Below are 26,205 nucleotides of genomic sequence, written 5' to 3'. Positions count from 1 at the left end.
TTTCTACCCTGAGATGGGCAGCCGCTGGAATATTCCAAGGAGGGGAAAGGCATGGCCTGACTTATATTTTAACAAGTCCACTCAGTCCTCTGTGTTGACCACGGACTGTAGGGGTAAGTGTGGAAACAAGGAGACTGACTGGGAAGCTACTGCAAGAGCTCAGGTAAGTGCCGATAGAGCTGTGGACCCGGATGGTAGCAGTGGAGGTGGTGAGATGTGGTCAGATCCCAGTGTGTTTTGAAGCCATTTGATGGGATCCGTTGAGGGAGTGGACTGAGGTGGAGAGAATGAGAGGAGCCAAGGACGTGGCCAAGGGCTCCTGTCTGAGCTCCGGCACTGAACCCAACGGTGTATTCTGTGCTCTGCAGGGAACGTTAAAATCGCATTCAAGCCTGACTTGAAACATTGGCAACCAGGGTTGCACACCCTCCACGCAAGTTCATCATATTAATATATTCCTTCCCAAAATAACCTCCAGCCTGACAACAACCCAGTGAGGATGGAAACCTTATTTGCAAATAATTCGCAAAGCTGACTCACTAGGGTTGAGAGACGGGGTTTAATCATTGTCTCTGCTTTTTCCCAGGGATGAACATGGCAACAGAAACAAGGGGGATCAGCACCATGGTTTCTGAGAGCAGAGCTCCAGCACCCCCTTGGAAATCCACCAGGGACACTGGATTCCTTGTTCTGAGCTTTTCCAGTGGTGTAGTATCTTCCCTGTGCAACCCAGAAGATCATAGGCTCTCGGCAGAAGGGGCCAAACGCGGGGAAGAGGGATAGGGTGATGAGGACAGCGGAGACCATGTCCTTTGAGAAATGGTCAAAGGCACTGGGGACATTTAGCCTGGACAAGAGAAGGCTCAGGGAAAGGGTGAGAGCTGCCTGCGACTATTTTATGCTTTAATGTGATACACAGGACCAGGATCAATTAGTGGAAGATACGGGGAATACTACCCAGTTTGGATTTACAAAGTACTTTTCGTTGAGGCCTAGTAAAATGGGGAAGCTCTGGAAATACGGCGGCCACCACACATCCTTCCAGCAATTCTTTAGACCGACCAAGTCTATAAGCCAAGATGGTACATTGCTTCTATCATCTGTCACCTTCCTTGTGTCCATCCATTTCTGCTTATCCAGCGTGAATTCCTTGTCCATCATTTTAAACATTCGAACACCCTCAATTCCTGGACTAAACCGCCTTCATTATATGTGCCTGGCAGAACCCCAACCCTGATTAGATCCTGGCTTGTCTTGCGCATGCACCACTCAGCTCAGCTTGGCTGGAGAAAAACACACCACTGTGTTGATTGGTCTCACTTGAAATTCATGACCACCAATCTCAAGGGGTCTTTAGGGCTCCCTAGCAACCATTCTATAGTTTCCTGGTTTGTTCAGTCTCCGGCTCTCCTCAAGGACTATTTCATACATCTTCTCTCTCTTCAAATCCCTTTGTCCTCTTTCTCAGCTGATGGCCTTGCTTTCTACTCCACCGAGAAAGCAGAAGCAATCAGAAGAGATCCTTCCAGTCTGAAGATACGTGTTCCCTCCACATGTGTCAATCTGCCTCCACTCTGCCTTCCCTCTTGCTCCTACGGACAGACTTTCCCCACTCCTAGCTGAGGCCCATCCCTCCCATTACCTACTTGTTCCCCACACTCTCACCTGCTCAAGGACATTGCTTCAGCAAGTTTCACCTCTTGCTCCTGACTGTCAGTTTTTCCCTCTCTGGCGGAACATCTCATTAACATGCTGGTGTAGCTCCCATCTTAAAAGAAAACAAAAAAATTCTCCTGATCCTACACCTGCCACGCCATTATCTCTGCTCGCCTTTAGAGTAAAACTCCTCAGAAATAGCCATCTACACTCATTGTCTCCAGTTTTTCTCTCCTTCTCTTAAACACACTCCAATGATTGTCTCCCCTACTGTGCCCTTGAAATGGCTCTTGTCCAGGAAACCAGAGACTTCCATGTTGCTAAACCCACCAACCAGAGCTCAGCCCTTGTCTTCATTTCTCAGCAGTGTTGGCCATGGTTGATCACCACCTCCTTCTTTCACTCACCTTCCAGATCTCACTCAATGGTGGATCTGCTCCAACCATGTTGGCTGATCCTTAGCATCTTCCCAACCCTCTGATTATTGGAGGGCTCCCTCTCCCCTGAGCTCTAGACCCATAAAGCTAACTGCCTACTCGACATCTCCACTAGGAGGCCTAACAGACAGTTCAAACCTAATATACCTAAAGCCGAGCTCCTAATATGCCCCTCCTCCTTCCCCGAGAACCCTGTTCTTCCCAAGGGCTTCCCTACCTCAAAATACAATACGATCCATGGGTTGCTCAGGCCCCAAATTTCTCTCTCTCACTTCCCACATAATCCATCAGTAAGGCCTGTTTTTTTTACTTCCAAAACATGTCCAGAATTCAAACAAATTCTCACTACTTCTCGCTGTGTCTTGTAACACACCTGGTGCAAACCATGTCATCTCTGGGTTATTGCTAGATGTTCCTAAGCAGCCTCCCCGGCTCCACGGATAACAGCAAGCCTTTCTAACGTAAGTCAGATCTGTTCTTAACACTCCAGTAACCTTCCATCTTGCTCAGGGTCAAAGCAAAAATCCCAACCCTGCCCACCAGGTCCTCAGGATCTGACCCCAGTGATCTCTACCTCACTCTGATTTCACTTTCTACCCATTGACTCAGCCCCAACCACACTGACTTCTGTCTTATCTTCTAAGAAGTTGAGTCCGTTCCTCCCCCAGGACCTTTGCACTTGCTCTTCCCTCTGCCTGGAGAGCTGTTACCCCAGGGACTTCATCAACTTTGCTCACTCCTGAGTCCTTGGCATATAGCAAGTGCTTGATCAGGTGTCCTAGCTGGTATCTCTCTGCCTCTCAGATCTCTGTTCCCATCCCCTAATCTGTGTGTATGGCTGATGGAGGCTCCTAGCTGAACCTTCTCCAGAAGACTGCCCTCCCTAGAAGACAGATCCGCCTCCACCAGGGCAGCCTGAAGCCAATAACTGACGAGTGGTAGGAGGCCGGTGCAGACCCCTGCCTCAGACAGGATAGCTCTGTGGTGGGATTCATGCTTCAGACTCCCCGTGGACCAGCCAAGGGCAGCCTGGACCTGAGAGCACCACGTGGGGTGGCTCTTTCCCCTTTTCTCTCTTCTTCCCTCACCTTAAAGGGGACGCTTGAAGAGCCGTCCCTCAACAACACACGCATATCCCAAGCCTGGTCTCAGGCTCTGCTTCTGGGGGACCCCACTTCCTAAGACCACTCCAGCCTGAAAGAAGAGAGGGTCAGCAACCAGCGTATGCGTTCTACTGTGGACTGAACTGTGTCCCCAGATTCATATGTTGAAGCCCTAGCCCAGTGTGGCTGTATTTGGAGATAGGGCATTTAAGGAGGTGATAAAGGGTAAATGATGGCATAAGGGTGGGGCCCTAATCCAATAGGACTCGTGTCCTTACGAGAAGAAGGAGGGACACCAGGAGTGTCTTCATAGAGAGAAGCCGTGTGAGGACACAGGGAGAAGATGGCCATCTGCCAGCCAAGGAGAGAGGCCTCAGGAGCAACCAACCCTACTGACACCTTGATCTTGGTCTTCCAGCCTCCAGAACTGTAAGAGAAGAAATTTCTGCTGTTCAAGCCACCCAGTCTGTAGGAACTTTGTTATGGCGGCCCCAGCTGCCTAATACACGCTTGCCACATGCACTGTGGGCTCCTCCAGCAGACATCTAGAGAACTAACATTCTTTCCTACTTTAAAATAAAGACACATTTTAAAAGACTGAACTAGAAAAAGATGAGGAGAAAAATAATACTTTCGAGAACCTGCTATTTGACTGGCATGATGTACAGGACACTGGTTGTTGGTGCTTGTTCAATATCCATCCCCCTTCTAATGAGGGTCCCTCGAACCTCCTCCAAGAAACACTCCTGCCCTCACTCACAGTGTGGGGGCTGGGGGTGGTCACGTCTGCCCCCACCGTGGCTCCAGGAATGGCACATGGTACCGTAATGTGAAAGTGCATTAGGATGTTCCTTATCAGGATTTCTCAGCTTTGGCACTATTAACACTTGGGGCCGGAACATTTTTTTGTTGTGGGAGGCTGTCCTGTGCATTGTAGGATGTTTAAACACATCCTTCGCCTCTACTAGATACCAGTAGTACCCTTTGTTGGGACAACCAGAAATGTCTCCAGATATTGTCAAATGTCCCCTGATGGGGCAAAACTGGCCCTGGCTGAGAAGCCCTGAGGGCATGCAACCTCACTCAAGAAAATGAGATCGAGGCCTGGGACTTGAACTAGAACCAATGGAAGAAGAAGTTCACGCTGGGGATGCTGAGCAAGAACAATGTCATCGTGAGCTGCTGGGGCCATCTTGCTCCCACATGGGGAGATGCCCTGAGCATGACGCCAACACAGAGCAAGGCAGAGCCGAGAGACGGAGAAGACAGATTGCATTACAATATCATACAAGCTATTGGATTCAACTGAGTTATATTTTAGTTATGTGAGCCAATTAATTCCCTTTTGGGCCTAAGCCAGTTTGATTTGGATTCCCGTCACAGGCATTCAAAGAGCCTTCCAAGTGACAGGAGACATTCTGTAAATATTCCCTCATTCAACCCCGTAGCTGCTTCTCAGGTGGGTTTGCTTATCTGAGCTTTACGGATTCAAAAATGAAGGCCCGTGCCAGCTGCCTCTTCCTGGATCTCTACTTCCCATCCACAGCGCTTCCCGCAGTCATAATGACTCGCGGGATGAATCGTTCAGGGCCTGCCCGCCTGCCAGAGCATCAGCCCTGGGCAGCAGGCGTTGCGCTCTTGTTTGTCACTGGCGGCCAAGCGCCAAAAACAGCGCCTGGCTCCGGGGAGGTGCTTGAAAATGTTTGCTGAATGGCTGGACATGGTTACATGGTTTGGCCTAGAATCTGACCCAGGATCTCATTTCAAAGCCCATGTGAGTGTCCCTCCCTGTAGTTTCTTACATAATTTCTCTGCTTTGCCCCAAAGGGAAGAACTAGATCCAATGGGAGGTGTAAAGAGGCCAATTTCAGTGAAATTTAAATGACAAATTCATAATTGGCTCTGCCAAGCAATGGAATGAGCCAGCTCAGGAAGAGCTAGTGATGACGGTGATGGGGATGACAACGATGATGCTCGTGAACTGAAGTTGGGTGCTGACTCTGAGTCAGTCTCTGAGATGAGCACTTTATATTCACCATCTCAGTTAATCTTCATGACAACCCTCAGACATGGCCACTACTTTACCCGCATTTTACTGTGAACTAGGTGAAGCTCAGAGAGCTCGTGTAACTCACACATGGCCCCATGAATGGCGAGCATCAGAATCCAGAGTCAAAGTTGGGCCTGCAGCCAGCGTCCATGCACCAACATAGTCACCGTCCTGTCTCATGAGGGTTCTGTCACTAGAGCCATGTAAGCAGATGATAGGTGACCCCAAACGAGGGGTGGGGATTCAACCAGAATTCTCTATGGCCAGAATTCTGCAAGCCAGAGACTCTAGGAGACGAAGAACCTACATCCCTGAGACCAGATAATGGGGGTGGCTCATCTCCAGAGAAGGTTGCTGGCCCCTTCTGCTCCCCTGTCCTCACCCCTCTCCCAGATCACAGAGGAGTCCAACATGTCCCAGCCAGGATCAGCCCCACAGCTAGATGTGCCAGTGACCAGGCCCATCTGACTCCGAGGACTGTCTGCTCTACCCAAACTTTCCTTCCAGTCACACGTTTGAGCCCCTTGCATTGGACCCCAGCCCAGCCTCACACATTGAGCCCAGCCTCCATTTCCCCCTGAAAAGCCGCCATGGGAGATGAACAACGAGACCCCAGGAAGCAATTGCCATCACACCATGCGATGGGAAGAGCGCAGGCTTGTGGTCAAACAGTCCTGGGTCTGAAATTCAGGTCAACTGCATTCTTTGCAGCCTTGGGCAAGTTGCTGGGCCTCTCAAGGCCTCAGATTCATCATTTGTTAAACAGGGACAATGATACCAACGAGAGTTGCAACTAGTAAATGATACATCATATGTCAAGCAGGGTATGTAGCCCAAGGTGAATAAACGGTAGCCTTCTTTAATTTTTGCTCCTTTTCCTCCCAACAGAGTTACTACTATTCAAGCTGAGACTTCACCCCAATTCAACTTTTACTCCAATAATGATGAAAAAAGGAATTGGCCACTGCTTGGGGCATAAGCACCACACCTTTTGGTCTAATCTCTCTCGTCCTAGGACTACTCGAAAATTCAGTATGTTTCAATGCATTTTCTCTTTTGCTTTCCTTTTGCTATTTTTTTTTCCAAAGATTTTATTTTTTTTGCCTTTTTCTCCCCAAAGCCCCCCGGTACATAGTTGTATATTCTTCATTGTGGGTCCTTCTAGTTGTGGCATGTGGGACGCTGCCTCAGCGTGGTTTGATGAGCAGTGCCATGTCCGCGCCCAGGATTCGAACCAATGAAACACTGGGCCGCCTGCAGCGGAGCACGCGAACTTAACCACTCGGCCACAGGGCCAGCCCCTTTCATTTTGCTTTTTTGCTGCCATGTTGTTGAGGGTAGTAAAGCCACTTTTATTGCCTTCATTTCACACGTGAGAAAAGCGCTGGCTGAGAGGTGAGGTGACAAAGTCCCAAGGCCCAAAGCGCTTGCTGGGCCATGGCATCCTGACCCCGATTCCAGCGCGCCTCTCCCCCTACCACGTGCTGGGGTTCAGAGCCTTCTGATAGGGCAGCCTTGGGTACAGGTGCCATGGCCAATGTAAGGCAGGTACACCTCACAGGCCACAGAACCTAAGGCCAGGGTGACTCCCTCTAACTGCAGAGCCCGGATTGGGCCAGAGGGTGAGCAACAATGCCTCAGAGACCCTGGCCAGTGGTGCCAAGCTGGGGCAGCCAGATACTTCCTGTTGTCAAACGGTCATGGCTTTTACAGCTCCGCTGCCAGCAGGGCCCTGACTAGATCTAACTAACTAGTGGAAAGATCATGGGGCTTCGGCTGACACGTGTTGGTTCCAACCCGAGCTCAGGCACCGTGTGAGCTGGCTGAGTTTGGCAGATGCCCTAACCTCTCTCAACTCCCATTCTCCATCTGTAGACCCCACAGAGTAGAGAGAATTAAACAAGAGAGTGTCTGTGAGTGCCTGGAGCATGGGGGACCTTAGAAAAGGGCAGCTTTCACAGCATTATGCAATAGATGTGCTTCCCTGGTACTGAGTTCCCATTAGGCGCCGCCCTGGAAGTGGCCTTGGGGATAAGGAAAATATCACCACCTCGCCTACCTCACTGGGGTACCACAGACCCTCGTGAATACCACATGGATGTTTTCAGGATGGCTTCCTGCCCCAGCCTTCAGAAAGCCTGCTCTGAAACACCATCAGTTCTAATTTGCTCCTTGTTTGGGATGTGAGGCCAGCTGTAAAGAAATCGGTAGCACCTTTCTTAACAGTGTGTCTGTAGCCCCAAGGTCTGGGGGGATTTCCTAGGGTCTGTTGAATCTCCTGTCCAATTCAAGTCAGTGCAATATGGAGATCTGTTGAACACCCACTATGTATGGAAGTCAAGGTGATGAGGAGGATGGTAAATAATATGGTAAATAATAATAGCTTTTATTTATTGAGCTAGTGCTAATGGGCCATACTCCTTCCTTCATTTTCTCTAGCCTTTAGAACGTTCCTGGCAAGGTAGGAAGAATTGTCTCCATTTTACAGATGAGGAAACTGAAGTTCAAGTACATTAAGTGACTTGGCCAAGGGCACACAGCTAGGAGGGAAAGACTCATGATTCAAGTTCAGACATGAATGCCACAGAGACTCTGCTTTTTCCACTAAAACCTCAGTATCTCCCAGAGGTTATGAGCAAGGATATAAAGAAAACATTTGGGGGAACTTATTGATAAATCAATCTGATCTGAGATGAGTCTATGCCAAAAATAAGCAAGGAATGAACCTCACGAGGTAAAGTGGATCTGATTGGAGAGAAAACAAATGGGAAATTTCAACACAAAGTTTTTGATACTCACTGCAGCCATATTTGTAATGTAAGAGACTGGAAATAACCTAAATGTCTATCAAAAGGGAAATGGTTAAATAAATTATCATCCAGTCATATAATGGAAGACTGTCGAAGCACCTGATTTTTTAAAGAGCAGAGCCCTATGTATTTACATGGAACAATCTCTAAGACACGGTGCTGACTGCTCCACTTGCCCCTACACTCAGATCCACCTCCTCCCTCCCTCCCCTGCTCCATGCCCAGGGACCTGGACCTCCTGGACTGCTTCAGTAAGGCTCCTGGTTTTTCTGGCTTCCACGTGGGTTTGACCAATGAGAGGAGCCAGCAGCAGATTGGGAGTGGGAAGAGAGAGAAGCTAGGGTGTTTCCTCCATGTTCCTTGCCTGTTTGGAATATAGGGTTCCGACGTAGCCCTTTCCCTCTGCAACCTCAGCTCCTGCTCATCAGCCCACCGTCCACGGCTTCACTTTGCCTTGACCTCTAGTGCCCCATTTCCTCCCCTTGCCCTTCTGGCATTAAAATGTCTCCAGTTGAACCATCTGGATGGAATTCTGTTGCCTGCTGGGATCCTGACTATGATACAGACATATTATGAACATTATGGAGGAGGTCCCCACACAGAGTTGGCCCCCACTGACCTTCCAAGAACTCTTCCAATCAGCTTCACTATTAACGTCCCCACGAGTCCACCAATGGCGAATATGGACACGGTCACAGACCAGAGCAGAGTCAGAGTGTCCGGGTCTGTCGGATGGCCATGCCTTCTCTCCCACGACTCATTGTAAAAGGCCTTGATGTACTGAAAACAAACAACAAACCATGTTAGTCCTTCTGTTCCATTCTGCGGCGTGAAGCCAGCCAGCAGAGAAACAAAATAGTTTTTATAGAGCACTTTCTTCATGCCAGGCACTTCGCTAAGTTCCATCTGAGCTTTATGTCATTGAACGCTTCTAACAAATTTTGTGGATGGGGGCCATTTTTACCTCATTTTGCAGTTAGGGAAACTGAAGCTCTGAGAGACAAAGTGACTTGCTCAGTGAAGTGGCAAAACTGGGAGACTGTTTAAGCACTTGATTTTCTAAAAAGCAGAGCCATATGTATTTATGTGGAACAAACTCAGATCCAACTCCGAACATGGGATAACCATTATAGCCAGTCTTCTCCAACTTTGGTGCACAGCAGTCACCTAGGAAATGTGTTAAAAATGCACACACCAAACGTAAGAGAAAATATTTGCCATCTTGGGTAGACAAAGATACAATACACACACACAAAAACCCACTAACCATAAAAGAATAATAAAGAAACACGCACAAAAAGAATAAGAACAACATTTGGATTTCATCAAAATTAAAGTGTTCTGCTCTTCAGAAGACACCATCAAAAAATGAAAAGACAAGCCACAGACTGCACTAACATATTTGCAACACATATAACTACAAAGGACTTGTACGCACAATATATAAAGAACTCCTCAATAAGAAGAAGATAAACAACCCAATTAAAAATGAACGAAAGACTTGAACAGACTCCAAAGAAAATTCACATGATCAGTAAGCTAATGACATGATGTTCAACATCGTTAGTCAACAGGGAAACACAAATTAAAACCACAATGAGATACCCACTTCACACTCGCCAGATCTCCACTGCTGTCAATTCTGATTCAGGGGGTTTGAGATGGGGACAAGGCGATTCTGATGTGCACCAAAGACTGAGGTCATGGCACTAAGCTCCCCAAGAGAATTCCATCCCCAAGATGCTCAGTTATCCACCGCCCCCAATATGGGCCCACAGATCTCTCCATAGCCAGCATAGGACGTTGCAGAAGAATCATAAGTTCAGGTCGCACAGATTTGGGCTTGAATCTCAGCATCGTGATTTGCTAATGATTTAAGCCAGCTGAACCTTGGCTTCCTCATCTGCAAAATGGGAATGATGACACTGACACTGCATGATGTTGTGAGAGTCAAACAGGAGCTTGGAGCGGTGCCCAGCACTTGGGTAGAGCTCACACAATCCCCAGGAGGCTAAAATTAACACATCTGCTAAGGTTAAGTAGTGATCGATCGGCAGGTTAATGGGGGGAGTTGAATTTGTCCAGCCATCTTGGAAAACAGTTTGGCATCATCTAGTAAAGTTGACGATGTCCCTAACCTAGGACCCAGAAACTTCCATTTCTAAAAAATTCCTCTAAAAAACTCTTTCCCATCTGCACTAGGATATATCTACCCAAATGTCCGTGGCAGCATTGCTCATTACAGCCCCAAACGGGAAACAACTCAGATGCCCACTGAGAGTAGAGGGAAAAGCACGTGCCAAGACTACACCGCAGAAGAAAGCTCGGCATGTCCACAGAAGTGAAGGAGGCCAGTGGCGTGGGACGGGACCAGTAAGAGAAAGAACGGGCCGCATGGAGTTGGAAGAGCAGGAAAGGGCGGGTCACATGGGGCCTGAGAGGTCATGGTAACGAGTTTGCTTGTTATTCGGATTTTTCAGATGCAGTAGGAAACCACTGGAGAGATTTAAGCAGAGGGGGGACATGTGTGGTTCGCCTTTTCACAAGACCCCTCTGGCTTCCGCGTGGCGAGGGCATTAGAGGGCAGCTGGAGAGCAGGCTGGCACCCTGCTGAGAGCCACTCCAGCAGTCCAAGATCACGGTGGCCTGGACCAAGCAGTGGAGACGAGCGGAGGAGATGGATTTGAGATGTTCTGAGAGTAGACGGGACAGGACTAACTGGGTCACTGGCTCCAGGTTTGGGGAGCGGGCGTGTTGGGGATGGCAAAAGAGGAACACAGCAGACGGCCAGGTTTCTGGCTTAAGCAAACAGGCTGATGGAGGAGATGAGGAAAGGAGGGTAGCACCCTGTCTCTGCGAGGTATTTACCCTCTTCCCATTTTCTCTCTCCTTCTGGCTCCATAACTACCTTGCTCATAGTAAGGAGTGAGGCCAGAATATATTATCGACAACTAGCACTATTCCTAATGATGATGAAGTTTCCATGCCTTAATATACAAGACGTTCTGATCTGTCATCATCCACTGATTCACTCAACAAACATGTGCTGAGTACTGGGACCTGAGCTGGACACAGACATAAACCAGACACGGCTCGGGATCCCGAAGATCGTCTAGTCCACTGGAGCTGATAATGTGTTGTACTGTTTAAGGATGCTTTTAGCTGCAAGCAACAGGATATCCCAACTCAAAACAGCTATGCAACAAGGACACTTATTAGCTTATATAGATACAAACTCACAGGAGGGGTGAGCTTCAGGACTGTTCATCTGGTGTCTCAGTAGCATGGTAAAGAATCCAGGTGCTTCCTGTTGTTTCACTCTGCTTTCCACAGTTTTGCCCTCATCCTAAGGCAGCATCCACTCATACCTGTAGGATGGCTCCTACTGGCAGTTTTGGCCACATGCTTTTCCACTCATGTAAGACTGGGAGAGTAGTCCTGGCTCTTAGAGATCTCATGATGTCAAGAAGAACTTTCCCAGAAGCCTCTAGAAAACCTCTCTTTATGTCCTATTGGCCATGGTTGGGCATAGGCACCTTAAGTAATTCAATCATTGGAGAGTGCGATAGTACCGTCACCTGGGCCTCTGGCCCTGAACTCCGTTTCTTATCTTCTCCTCCTTACCTTAGTAAACAGCACCACCATTCTCCAGTTTCTCAGCCAAAACCCATGAATTCATCATTAACTCCTGCCGTCGATCCATGCCCCTCAATTAAGCCATTCTGACTCATCCCTACCCTTTATAGGTTGAATTGTGTCCCCCAAAATTCATATGTTAAAGTCCTAACCCCCACTACCTCAGAATGTGACCTTATTTGGAGATAGGGTCTTTCCAGAGGTAATCAAGTTAAAATGAGGTCATTAGGATGGAAAATCCTTAATCCTTAATCCAATACGGCTGCCGTCCTTATAAAAAGGGGAAATTTGGACACAGAGACATGCATAGAGGGAACATGATGTGAAGAGACACAGGCAGAGAAGGCAACCGTCTACAAGCCAGGGAGAGGAGCCTGGAGGAGATCCCCCCTCACAGCCGTCAGAGGGAACCAACCCTGCCGACACCGTGATCTTGGACTTCTGGCCTCCAGAACTGTGAGAGAAGAAATTCCTATTGTTCAAGCCACCAACTCTGTGGTACTTTCTTGTGGCATCCTTAGCAAATTAATACTCTGCCCTACCTCCAAAATACTTCTCACCACGTCCACCTGTCAACCCCGTCCAGGCCACCCTCCCCTCTCACTGGGACTCCGTAACAGCCGACTGTCAGACTCACCAAGGTGCTCCGTGCAGCCCCTCTGAGTGGGTACCGTGCTGTCAGTGGCTGCACGTTAAGCTAACATTGACCACTCAGTTTTCGTGTACTCCAGTGGCCATCTGTCATCATTTTGGCTACTCAGCATCAATCCCCCTTCCCATTTGGGAGAGCTTCTTGTCTCATGAGCCCCGTGGGAAACAGAGCCCACTCATCACTACAGAGGTTGACAATGCCAGACACCTGCTCTCCCAGCATCCTCTGCAACTAGGGACTGGACGTGTGACTAAGGCTCAACCAATCAGAGCCTGGACTTTGTATGACTGTGTGAGGCTAAGAAATGGGGCTGGAGCTCCGGCAGGATTGGGTTTGGGGGCAGCGGCTGTGGGAGCTGCGGCGTCCTACGCCAACAGTGCAGTAGACAGCAGTGGTGACTGCAGGGGACCCTCCAGGACCTGCTCTGGGTGTGCTGTGGGGTGTGCAGAGCTTCTGAGCCTGGCTCGCCAGCCTGCCCAGCAACCCTGCCAGCCGCTCACTATTTCTTCAACAATTTCTTTTTCAGCTTCAATCAGACAAAATTGTTGTTATTGTTTACAACTACTGAAACGCTACCAAAACATATAAATTATCTCATTTTATCCTCACGACAACCCTCGTGGGAGACACCCTCATTACAGATGAGGGAACCGAGAGTTACATAACTTGCCCACCGACACGTGGCTAATCTGTGGTGGAGGGAGATTGCGCAGTGTCTGCCTGACTTCAGAGCCCATCGCAACAACCCGTTAATGGACTCCTCATCTCACGCTGATGGCACGAAAGTTAAGCAGCTAAGTCCAATAGGACATTTATTGACTTAGAGGTCAATACCAATTAGGCCCTTGTTATGGGCTAGACACTCTGTCAGGCCCTGCAAGTGCCACAGCGACAAGCCTCAGGAGCACAGAGTGTAGGAGCAGAAACAGTGAGACAGTTGCTGAGCCAAAGGGATGGCGGGGCCACAGGAAGGCACGGGTGCAGGATGCCCGAGGGCTAGAGCAAGTATTTACAGCACTGAGACCCTTCTGAGAAGACGGCAGAAGGAATGCGTATCCAGAACTTCAAAGGCACCCCTCCTGCCACCCAATAATCAGGAGACCCCCGGGCAGAAAGGGTCATCCTTGGATGTGACCGTGGCCCCCACTGCAGTCCTGCACTGATTCAGGCAACGGTGGCCTTGCCAAGACCCACTCCAGACAGCCTCTCATCACCATGCTTGCAGCCACGACCAGTTTCCAGGAACTAAAGTATAGAAACCAAAAGGCTGCTGTTTGGGGACATTTTCTCTTTTCTCTTCTAGCCATTCAGGAGCCCGGTGAGAGACGGGGTGCCCTCCTATCGTGCATGCTAGGCATTTCTTTGGGAGCCTCTGCAGAGATTCCTTATTTCGATTTTGGGAAGCTGGAGGAGGGAAGCCTGGCAGAGAGGGGAGCAGGCTGAGACTCGCAGCATGGCCCGTGCCCCTGCAGAAACACGCTCCTCACACGGCCCCCGAAAGCTCATTTCAGAGTGACGCCTTTTGCGGTTAACTGTTTGTCTCCTTCAGGTGTGAATTCAGCAAAGGCCTCCACGAAAGGCAGCCTGAAGGCCCCTGGGACAGCAGCAGCCAGATGATGAAGGCCGTTCAGCTAATTATTTGCATAAACCCTCAGTGAGTTTGAGATTTGTGGCTCTAATAAATGAGAACACCGACTTGTAGTGCGGGATATAGAACAAGTACTTCAATGACTGTGTTTCAAATTGGGTTTCTGCTGTGGGTCAGTCAGCACATAATAATACAAAAGGTAACCCAGACATCATATTTACAGCATGCCATGCACTATTCTAAGACCTGGACACACGTGAGCTCACGTCAGCCCCCCACAACCCTCTGAGTCAGGGACTGTGTTTCACCTTCTCTTTCAAGCAGATGAGGAACCTGGGGCACAGAGCTGTCAGGGGCTTTCCCAAGGTCACACCACTCCCAAGGACTCAAACCCAGGCAGCTGGGCTTCAGAGCCCATCTCTTAACCACTCTTCTATTCCTACTCTTAGTGTAGAAACTATAAAACTGATTGTATCCACACCTTGGTTGCATGTTGAAAAGCTGGATTAGGGAAGAAGAGACACGGAATGAAGATTGGTTGACTGCTAAGCATCGACCAGACACATCTGTATCCCGCGTCTCAGCTAACCCGTGCAGCCAGCCGGTGAAGTTTCCTTAAGAGCAGAGAACTCTGGAGTTGAGAAATGCATCTGGAAGCCATTCAGAATGTTGTGGAACTCCAGAGCCTGCTCACGATGACAGTGTCTGTGCTCTCCTCTTCCTGGCCACACTGCCAGGTCACATTTCTCAGTGCCTTGCATCAGGGTGGGGTCACACGACTACTTCAGACCAAGGCAGTGTGCGCAGAAGTGATGTGTGTCACCTCCACGGAGGGATTCAGCCTTTGCGTGCCTTCTCCTCACTCACTCCCTTTTCTTTCAGGCTGGTCATTCACAGGGGAACCAGCAGAGCCCTCCGAAGCCCTAAGGAAGGGTGGAGCCACTCAGCTGAAGGAGCCCGGGCCCCTGAGCGACTGCACGGAGCAGAGCACCCCCACTCACCTGCTCTGGATGGCGACAGGAATGGAAGACGAACTCGCACTGTGTTAAGGCCCTGACATATAGGGGCTGTTGGTTATAGCAGCTCATTGACCCTAACGCAGTCAACCTGCCTGCAGAGCCCCTGCCATGGCAATCTCTGCGACACAAGGCTGCCTGGAGGAGGAAAGACTGAGGCGAAGTCAGGAAGGGTAAGCAGGCTTGGAGAGACAGGCCTCCAATTAGACGTTTCCTTTTATTTTGGGGGGAACTTGTAAGACTCCATTTGAAAAAAGTATTCTGCAATACAATATAGTTTTAAGATCACTGTGCCAGCCAGTCTCTAGCCCATCTCATTCATGGATTCCTCATTTCACTTTTCTACTGGGCCTGCTTCCAAGAGGCCCATTCTTGTGTCCTTCTATCTGGCTCCACAAACCTGCTTCCTTACCACCAGGGGCTCAATGGTTAAGGGCCCTCAGAATCCACTTTATTCAACTCTCATCTCTGCCACTTCTCTGCTGGGTGATCTTGAGTAAGTTACTTAACCTCTCTGTGCCCCAGGTTTCTCACCTGTTAAATCATTTCCCTCCTTAAAGAGTTACTGTGAGGATTTAATCTGAGAATGAATATAAAGCCCCGTGCTGGGTCCACAAGGAGCACACCATAAAAATCAGAAACTGGAGTGGCCGGCAGCGGTGTTGATATCATTATTTCTGCTCGGTAAAATAAGGGGCCTAGCCTCGTTTATTTCTCACGTCTAGGAATCCATGAATAGTTTATCACTATGTCCCCAGCCAACAACTCAGAGGTCAAGCTTCTGGCCATAAATTGAACTATGCAATTCCCGGCCAGAAGACCTGGCTTAGAGCCTGCAAATGATGACAGGAAATTGCCAGACAATGGGAGGCCACTTACCTTGTAGCCTGTTTTACAATATTAATGCTCCTTACTGATTCACAGAAAGCCTGTCATAAATTCTCCTAAATTTGTTCTCAGGAGTGCTGTAAAATATATATAAACAGAACGCTTTTGTGGAGGGCCCGAGTGCACGTACCATTCGAGGCACACCACAGCAGGTCATGCCCACAGCTGCTCAGGGATTTGCAAAGACCGCCCACACTGCTGAAGACACAGGCACAGCGAGCAAGATACGGAAGTCCTTACAAACCAGGCTCTTTGAAGGAAGGACCACAGAGGGACAAAATTCCACAAGCCCAGCAGTGCCACCTAATGTCACCTGGATACCGGAGAGAAGGCTTCCGGTGCAGAAAAAGTTAACACATCCAGCCTGAAACTGCCTGCTTGCAAGCCTGGCCCCGGGCTGGCATCGGGGAACTTGGATTTCGAGAGGATTCCCACCATTCCCAGAATTGACAGGCGTGGCTCACGGAGCCTAGGCTGTGCCAAGAGTGTGGTTTATGCTGCACACCTGCTTTCCTTCTGGGAGTGAGGAATTGTGCACATGCTGAGCAGAACGTGCCCATGAGGCCAGCCTCTAATAAAAACCCTGAACTCTGAGTCTCTGATGAGCTTCCCCGGTGGCCCACACTTCACGTGTTGTCCTACTTCTTGCTGGGGGAACTAAGCACATCCCGTGTGACTCCACTGGGAGAGGATTCTGGAAGCGTGTGCCCGGTTTCCTCTGGACTTTGCCCCACGCACCTTGTCTCTTTGCTGATTTTCCTTCGTATCCTTTCACTGTAAGCAATCGCAGCCGTGGGCAGGACTACACGCCAAGTCTTATGAGTCCTCCGAGTGAACTGTCAAAACTGGAGGTGGTCTTGGGGACCCCAACACACCTCTCAGGACCTAAGGAAAAGGTCCAGCAGCCACTTTGACTTGACATTTATCTGCATGTTTGCGGTGGCTTTCTCCTCCCCGCTGCCTGAGTCCCCTGGAGGAGAGTGGCTAACTGGGCAGGAAAGAAGCCTCTGTACTTCTAGACACCTGAGAATATTCTGCTCCCATGGCGGGCTTTCAGAGTGAAAACCGAACGCGATGAGAAAGGATGCATCCATCGCAAGCAATTGTCAGGCAAGGAAGACTTCCAGAGCTTTCTGGGCTCCCCGCTCAACCAGCTTTGCAATGAGGGGGCGTGGCCTGACCCTCGGGTTTAATTATACAGAACATGAAGGATGGAAGATCCATTTTCTACTTGGCCCCAGGCAGAAGCAGAGAAGTGTGTGCCCTCCCAAATAGCCTTCTTATTCTACAAAAATTAATCCTTAGCCTCTCTCCTGCTGGAACATTCTTCTGGGAGACTGCATAGCTGTGTTTGGGGAGGCGGGGCGGGGGGGGGGAGGGGGGGCGCCTTCATGCAGACCTGTGACATTTCCCTCTCCTTCCAGCATGGCCTCCGCTCGGCTGGAATGAAAAAGGCGAGTGTTTTCATTCTGTTCAAATTACTTATGGCTGCCAAAAACCAGTCTTGAAGCTACAGGGGCTGTCAAAGGGCATCTGATCCGATCCAGTTCAGCAAGATGGTTCTGACTACTGATTCTGGAATGACTTACTTTGTAGAACAGGAGTTAGGACCCCAGCTTGCAGGTGGGGCTGCTGGAAGGATTAAACAAGGGTGTGGAGTCCCCAGAATGATGCCGGCATGGAGCAGGTGCTCGAAAATCTCGACGTCTCTCTGCCGTGGGTCAGAATCAGAATGTTCCCAGGCCCACCAGCAGCCCTGCTCCAACAGGCTCCCTCCGGGTTTTCCCGACTGCCCGCCCTGGGGGGCCTGCGGGCCTCTGCTGGCTGTCTGACTACAGCACAGAGGGGCCCCAGCTCTCTCAGCAGAGCTTCCATTCCCCCAGCCCTAACGGGACCACGGTCCTTTCCCCTCTACATCCAACAGAGGCATCTTTCCCAGAGGAAGTTTATGACATAAGAAAATTCTGAATCAAAGATGCGGGCTTCCTGGCTCCAATAAGCTGGGGAGCCTAGGGGAGGGAGCAGGCAGGGGTGGCACCCACTGTCTGGAACACACAGACCCAAGTCCCCCAGGCCTGGAAAGGCCCCCCTTCTCCTGTTAGCCAGCAGCTCTGCCAGCTCTGATTAAAACCAAACCAAAGCAAACGATGACTCACAGCTCCCAATTTAAACAAGGCAGCAGCACCTTACACCACAGAAAAATGGGAAACGACCTAAGAGGACCTCAAAGGGAAGATGGGACACCCACATGATGCACAATTCACAGCCATTAGAAATCCTGGGGATGGAGAATTTTCAATAACCCATGAAAATGTTCACAATATAAACACTAACCCCCCCAAAAAAGACGCTCTTTGGAAAAAAGAGTAGATTTAGACAAAGTCTTAAAAGTGGCCTCTGGGTGGGGCCAAGGTTGTGACTGTCTTGTTCAGACACAGGATGCCATCCACTGGCCCAGCGGCCGTGGGCCAGTTACTCAGTGTCTCTCCTCCTGGGTTCCTCTCTTTGCAGAAGGGGATTATCCCCACAATATCTGCCATGCGGGATTCATAGTGGTCGTTTTAGTATTTAGTCTGCCTGTTCTGTTTGCTTTCTCTAATAGAAGCCTGTTTTGCTTTTATATGTAGTGAGACAAGGTGAGGCAAAAGGAAGAGAGAAGAAAGAAAAGAGCAAGAGAGAAAGACTCTGAGGTTCAAAAACCAAAGGCAGTCACGTTCCACGCTCAAATTAACCAGAGACACTCATTTCATCAAAGTAATTACCACCTGTTTCTGACAGGAGGCACAGGTTTCTCCTGTGACCTCGGCCCTCTGCCGCCGAGACGCCCAGCCCCACTGCGCCGCCGTCAACCTGTCCAGCGCCCGCGTCTTTCACAGGATCTTTACACAACATCCTTCTCAGTTTTCCTGAGAACCAGCCTCAGGCCACACCGGGGTGCCCTGCCACATGCCACGTGCCCTTGCTTCTCTGAGAACGTCAGGGCTCCCAGAACAGTCGCTAAAACCGCAGCTTGGGGTGGGATGAAGCGAAGGACCAGCACTCACTCGTTCCTGGGCCCTCTGTTCACTGGTTCATTTGAGCAGCTTCTAATGTCTGAGGCTAACTGGGGTGGCTCTGCTCTTGCAGAGAGATCATGATTTAAGTCTTTATCGCCACTTGTTTACTTTCCCTTACAGAAGGAGCAGGGAGAGGAAAATGATGGAATATTTCATCTCTGCTGGGAAATTCATGGGAAGTCAAATGAATTGTTCTGCAGAAGCCTGGGTTTAAATACTAAGACCAAACGTCACCAATCAGAAATCCCTGGAAAGGCGAGTAGTTCATTATGAAAGCCAAACCACTCACTATTATTTTTGTGGATGCTGGTTTTGCTTCAAAATCCGAATTGATAGGAGTGAGGCAGTTAGACCCAAAAGTTCTCATCCATTCTTTCTCTCCCAGTCCGCCCTTCTCTCATTCACTAATTCATTTAACAAATTTTTTTTAGTATTTTCATGTTTTGAACATACATTTGTATAATATACATTGCATATATACAATATACAGTTGTATAATTAAGAATTTGGCTGGCCTTTCTCCCTGGTTCTTGGAAGGTAGCCTCTAAACTCTTGGAATTTCCTGAGTGATCAGAATGTTTTTGTTATTCATGGTGGGGGGGCCTCTCAGACCCCACCTAATGGTTTATAGAAATGAGATAACTCAGGTTGGGGGCGGCCATGCTAGGAAGACCAACCATGTGGTTAGAGGGTTAGGGCTGGGAGCCAGGTGACATTAGCCCTACCTCCAAGGAGGGGAGGCAGACTGGAGATTGATCTGCTCAGTCATGCCCAAATAATGAAACCGCAATAATAACTCTGAATGCCAAAGCTCGGGTGACCTTCCCTGGTGGACAGTGCTCTGTGCGTTGTGACACATCGATGTGCTGGGGGGTGCATTGCATCCCGACTCCCTGCAGGGCGATCACCAAAAGTTTCCTGTCTGGAACCCCCACCCCAACCTCACTCTATGTGTCTCTTCTTTTGCCTGGTTCTGATTTGTATCCTTTCTGCAAAAATAAAACTGTAGTTGCAAGTATAGTGCTTTCCTGAGTTCTGCGAGTTATTCTAGCAAATTATCAAACCTCAGGGCGTAGTGGGAACCCCCAAATCTGCAACCAGTTGGTCAGAGTTGTGGGCGGCCCTGGGATCCCTGAGCTTGCAGCGGTCGTCTGAGGCAAGGGCAGTCTGTAGAGGGCTATGCTCTTAACCTGTGAATTTGGCCCACCTCTGGGTAGTCAGAACCTAAAGGCAGCGCCTAAAGGCATCGCAAATCTTTACGCCAGGCCCTCTGCTGGGCGCCGGGGAAACAAATGACCAAGATTTGGAATGACAGTGCCCTGCAGAATCCTGTCTGCTGTACCTTTTGCTAAACCTCCAAGCACTTGCCTGCACTATAGGCCAGGAACCGGGCAAACAGGAGCCAGTGTTCACTCTCCATGCCTGGAATCAGCCCTAAACCATCCCTCCCACCCACCTTCCATCTGTTCTCCCAGATACAGCATTCTCTGTTTGCTTCCTAATTCCTATTTTCCCTCATGCCTCCTATTCAACACATTCATTTAGCTCAACTTTGGTCCTTTTTGGTGACTCTTCTGAATGTCCACCCCAGTGGTCATCCTGCTGGAGGCTGGCCACTCTCTCAGGCCCCTTGCAGCATGCCCGTGGGCTCATCCTGCAGCCACAGGCCCTGCATGAGTCTCGGGCAGGAATGTATTCAGGCCCGCCACTCCTCACCAGATGCTCCTTGTGATTGGTCATGCTTGAGCCCCATCCCCTTTGGGACCGTCCTTGTCTTTGCAGGTCCCCTTTGGACCAGAGCCTGGCCTCCATACTGTCTACTCAGGCTCAGACCTTGCCTTTCTTTAGAACACTGCTTCCAGAATCTTCCTGTAGACTCTTTGGACAACACCCATGAACAAGAGTTTTGACTCATGCTATGTGGTGACACATGACCTCGCCCAAGCTGCACCAGCGGTGCCTGCCCAAGGATGGGCACCCCCCTCAGCTCCTGGAGAACAGCCCCAGGATCCCAGAAACCACGGCCCCGCCAAGCCTGTGAGGTCTCCATCCAGCCCTCCCTGCCCTCTCAGGTGGGAGCCAGACACTGGGGTCCCTCAAGAACCAAGAGGACCTCTCCCACTACAACTCTGCCAGCCCCAGATTATCGTAGCAGCAGTAATGAAGCAGATCCCAGGCAAGCGACATTGTCCTGCTAAAGGTCAAGTCTTAAAATGGCATAAATCTAAGGCCATTTGCCAGATTTCAGATTAGCATCTTTACTTGCATTCATGACTGCTTGAAAATTCAAGCAATTACGTTAGATTTGATTGGTATGTAAATTAACCCCGAATTTTGCACAGCCTTTTACAAGGACATCAGAATGCTTTAGATAGACAGATAAGTAGGTAGGTAGGTAGGTAGATAGACAGTACCAGGCCAGTTAGAATTAGTCATTGGAAACAGAAAAGACAAAGGCTCAGACACACAGCAATAAATGAACAAAAGAGCAAAAAATATTGGGAAATGTACCATCTGTAGGAAAATTCACTGCTTGTGGATTAACTGTTCATAATGCCAGCCAGCTCTCTGCCAGGAGGTCCTAACCACACCAGGCGGCCACAGGACACCTTTCCTAGAACCTCTAGCACAGAGGTTAGCAAACAGCGGCCCAGCCAGTGGGCTAAATCTGGCCCACTGCCTGTTTTTGTAAATAAAGTTTTATTGGCACACAGTCTTGCCCATTCATTGACATATTGTTTATGACTGCTGTCTCACTACAAAGGCAGAATTGAGTAGTTGGGACAAAGACCTTATGGTCTACAAAACCCAAAAGCTCCAGCGGATCAGCTTGGTGGAGCAGAAAGAAGGTACACTTTAGCACGAGATGGACCTGAGTTCAAGTCCCCATCTGTGTGACTGTGGTATGGGCAGCACTAGAATTTTTACATAGGACAGACTCACAGCTGAAAATTTGGTTGGGGACAAGGAGGCCTAAGGGACTTGCCTTGGAACTGCATTTGCACACAAAGAACTTTTTTAAAAATCTTAAATGTATCCATTTACTCATTTAGCAAATATTTATTATAAATGCTTCCTGTTATCGGTGCTGGCACCACAGAAGCAAGAAAACCATGAAGTCTGTGTCTTCATGGGGCTTAAATTATAAAATGAGGGGAAGGATAGATAAGAAGCAAATAAATATATAATCTCTCAGGCAGTGCTAAATACTATAAACAGAAATAAGCTTAAGAGGCCACTGAGTGATGGAAGGTGCTATTTTGGTTGGGCTGGTCAGGGAAGACCTCTCTGAAGAGGGGACAATTGAGCAGAGGCGAGAGGGAATCGAAGGAGAGAGCAGAGGACTATCTGGGGAAGAGCGTTTCAGGCAGAGGGAACAGCAAGTACGAGGGCCCTGGGGTGCCAGCGTTTGAGGAGCAGCAGTGGGGGCGGGAGGCCGAGCGGATGGAAATGAGAGAGTGAGGGGGAAAGCGCTGGTGAGGACAGCAGCGCGGCCACTAGGTGCCAGATGCCCTGGGCTTGTAGGCCGTGGCGGTATGGGTTGTTTTCCAGGGCGATGGGCAGCCGTGGGGAGTTCTAGCAGAGGCACAATACACTGCCTTACTTTGTAAAGGATGCCCCTGGCCTTTGGGTGAAAATAAACTGTAGGAGCCAGAGTAGAAACAAGAAAACCAGTCAGAAGACCCCACAGTGGGCCAGACTAGACACTGACTCGGTGGTGGCTGCTGGGGTCGTGGTGATGTGACCAGAGCACCACCACAGCACAGAAACCCTCAAGATTCAATGGCCAAAGACAGTAAAGATTTCTTTCTAGCTCATGCCACACCTAGTGCACATCAGACAGTTCTCTGCTATCTTGTACCTATGCCATCTGGGGGAAGAGAGAACTAAAGAACCTTCTGGAATATCTTCCAGAGCCAGGCCTCAAGCGGCTTATAATCACTTCTGCTCACAGCCCCTCGGCCAAAGTGGGTCGAGGACCCTGCATGGACGCACAGGACACACGGGAGTTCTCCTCCGGATGCGGCAGGACCCGGAGTCAGATTCCACGGGTTCTTTGAAAGCAGGGTGGACAACATGGACATTCACTTAGAGCGACCATGTTGAGAAGAAAACAGTGGAAATTTAGGGAGCGAATGCTAAAGGGCCCCCAACCCGTCCCAGGAACTTGGACACATTAACTCCCCTGGCCTCAGCTTCCCCGTCTAGGAAACGGGTTAGTTATGGGTCCCTCACAGAATCGCAAAGAGGATTAAATCCGACGCCCTACAAACCATCCCTGACATGAGCAAGCACTACCCGTGCCCACAGGGGAGTTATTTTCGTTATCGGCGTTCCAGAAAGTTTCCAGATATCTGAGGAGAGAGAAGCCCCGTTGTCAGGTTGCCGCTGGGGGGCACTCAGGGCCAATGTCGGCTGCCGCACGGGTTGTTCAAACAGTGAAGTTCTGCCTCGGCCAGTGGTCCCTCTGTGCTCCTGCCACCACCTGGATCCTGACGATCCCACCACTCAAGAGCTGAAGCTGCCCCGGGCCCTGCATCACTGCTAAGCCAGCCGCCCTTCCCATGGGTCGGTGTCCACCTGTGGCTTATCTTCATCAGCACCCTCCCACAGCAGCCTCTTCCCGCCATCTCTTCCCGGTCTCCTGGACCCTGAGGCTGCCTCGCTCACCCATCCCTACGCTCACTGCAAGGGGAAAAGAATTCTGAGTGATCACTACACACCTGGCTGAGCTCCTCCAACATCAGGCCGCCTTTATTTCTCACGGCCACTTCACAAGGCACTGGTTACTACCCGTCTGCAGAGGCGCCCGTGTGGGATTTGCATGGAGGCTCCAGCTCGAGGCGGTTTCCACCCTGGGAGGGCCTCCCCCGCCGAGACTTGGCCCTCAGTCCCCCTCCGGTGCTCGTAGGCTGGCCAGAGCTGGCTTGTGCTCCTGTTCTGGCCCCTGAGACCCTCCTCGAGCTGGCCCTGGAGCCCCTTTCCACCCTTTGGACCCCACAATCTAGACCATTCCCAGAAAGGCCCCTGCTCTCTCTCAAGCCCCAGCAAGGGCCCCTGACCTTCCCAGGTAGAATCAAGTCCTTCCACAGGCCTGTGTTTGTATCTCTGCACAACATGTCCTGGACATGTGTCACTGCTGCTGGTCTGGGACAGGGACCTGTGTCCTGTTCATCTCTCTACTCCAGCACCTACCCACATGACACAAGCAAGGGGAACACACAGAGCAGGCCACTGAGGATGTACTGCCTATTTAGCCCTCTCTGTTTCTAAGGAGCAACATGAGTCAAACACAAAGCATTAGGGCCTGTGACACACCTTCAGGCAAAGCACGAAACGGGGCTCCAAGCCTGCCGGTCTGCTTCAAGACTTGCTATAAAGCTCCGGCAGTCAAGAAAGTGCAGCACTGGTGAAAGAAGAGACAACTAGATCAACGGAATGGAACAGAGAGCCCAGAAATAGGCGCACATAAATATAGTCAACTGATCCTTAACAAAAGCACAAAGGCAATATAAATAATGGCGCAAAGATTAGTCTTTTAAACAAATGGTGCTGGAATAATAGTCATCCACATGCAAAAAAAAAGAGAGAGAATCCAGACCCAGATCTTATACCCGTCATAAAAATTAACTCAAAATGGATCACAGACATAAATGTAAAACACAAAACTATGAAACGCCTAAAAGATAACACAGGAGAATATCTAGAGGACCTTGGGCATGGCGGTGACTTTTTAGATATAATACTGAAGGCACGACCCATGAAAGAAATAATCGATAAGTTGGACTTCATTAAAATTAAAAACTTCTGCTCTGTGAAAGACAACATCAAGAGAATCAGAAGTCAAGCCACAGATTGGGAGAAAATATTTGCAAAAAACACAGCTGATAAAAGGCCGTGATCCAAAATATACAAAGAACTCCTAAAACTCACCAATAAGAACATGAACAATCTGATTTAAAAGCGGGCAAAAGAACATGGAAGCAACCTAAGTGCCCATCAACAGATGAATGAATAAAGAAGATGTGGTATATATATACAATGCAATACTACTCAGCTGCAAAACAGAACAAAATCGTCCCATTTGCAACAACATGGATGGACCTTGAGGGAATTATGTTAAGTGAAATAAGCCAGCTAGAGAAGGATAATCTCTGTATGACTCCACTCATATGAGGAATTTAAAAATGTGGACAAAGAGAACAGGTTAGTGGATACCAGGGGAAAGGTGGGGTGGGGGTCGGGCACAAAGGGTCAAGGGGTGCACCTACAACATGACTGACAAACATTAATGTACAACTGAAATTTCACAAGATTGTAACTTATCATTAACTCAATAAAAAAAAAATGGGCAAAAGACCTAACAGACACCTCACTAGAGAAGATATACGGATGGCAAGTAAGTATTTGAAAATATATTCAACATCACATGTCATTAGGGAATTGCAAATTAAAACAAGATACCACTACACACCTATCAGCACGTCCAAAATCCCAAACACTGACCACATCGAATGCTGGCAAGGCTGTGGAGCAGCAGGAGCTCTCCCTCACTGCTGGAGGGAATGCAAGACGCTACAGCCTCTCAGGAAGACAGTCTGTCAGTTTCTTACAAAACTAAACAGCTCTTCCCATCCGACCCAGCAATCAGGCTCCTTGGTACTCACCCAAATGAACTGTATGTCCACACAAAAACCTGCACATGTGTTTATAGAAACTTTATTCATAATTGCCAAAACTTAGATGCACTCAAGAGGTCCTTCAGTAGGTGAGTGGCTAAGTAAACTCTGGTCATCCAGACAATGGAATATTATTCAGCGTTAAAACAAATGAGGAAGGCCGGCCCCATGGCCGAGTGGTTAAGTTCACTCGCTCTGCTTTGGCCGCCTGGGGTTCATCAGTTTGGATCCCGGGCACAGACCTACACACCACTCATCAAGCCATGCTGTGGCAGCATCCCACATAGAAGAACTAGAATGACCTACGACTAGAATATACACCTAGGTACTGGGGCTTTGGGGAGAAAAAAACAAACAAACAAACAAAACCAAATGAGCTTTGAAGCTATGAAAAAACACTTTAATGCATATGACTAAGTGAAAGAGGACCATGATTCCAACTATGTGACATTCTGGAAAAAGCAGAACTATGGAGACAGTAAAAAGGTCAGTGGTTGCTGGGGGTCAGTGGGGAGGGAGGGACGAACAGGTGGAGCACAGAGGATTTTTAGGGCAGTGGAACTATTTTGAAAGATACTGCAGTGGTGCATACATGTCATTACACATTTGCCAAAACTCATAGAATACACAACT

The 26,205-nt window shown here is 49.2% G+C and overlaps 1 protein-coding gene across 14 annotated transcripts in view; it reads right to left on the bottom strand.

The window, feature by feature from the left end:
* SLC2A9 (solute carrier family 2 member 9) overlaps nucleotides 1–26,205 on the bottom strand; it is a 225,984-nt gene that overhangs the window by 156,479 nt on the left and 43,300 nt on the right. For all 14 annotated transcript variants that reach the window (XR_011538319.1, XR_011538320.1, XR_011538321.1 and 11 more), the window contains one exon: nucleotides 8,676–8,836. Coding sequence is in view for 10 of the 14 variants with exons in the window: in XM_070613243.1 (XP_070469344.1) it covers nucleotides 8,676–8,836 (161 nt within the window). In the remaining 4 variants the exon portion in view is untranslated. The remainder of the gene's footprint in view (nucleotides 1–8,675; nucleotides 8,837–26,205) is intronic.

The sequence above is a fragment of the Equus przewalskii genome, chromosome 3 (genome assembly GCF_037783145.1).
Source record: "Equus przewalskii isolate Varuska chromosome 3, EquPr2, whole genome shotgun sequence".
In the NCBI taxonomy this organism is placed as follows: Eukaryota; Metazoa; Chordata; class Mammalia; order Perissodactyla; family Equidae; genus Equus; species Equus przewalskii.
This window is presented reverse-complemented; position numbering and strand designations above follow the sequence as displayed.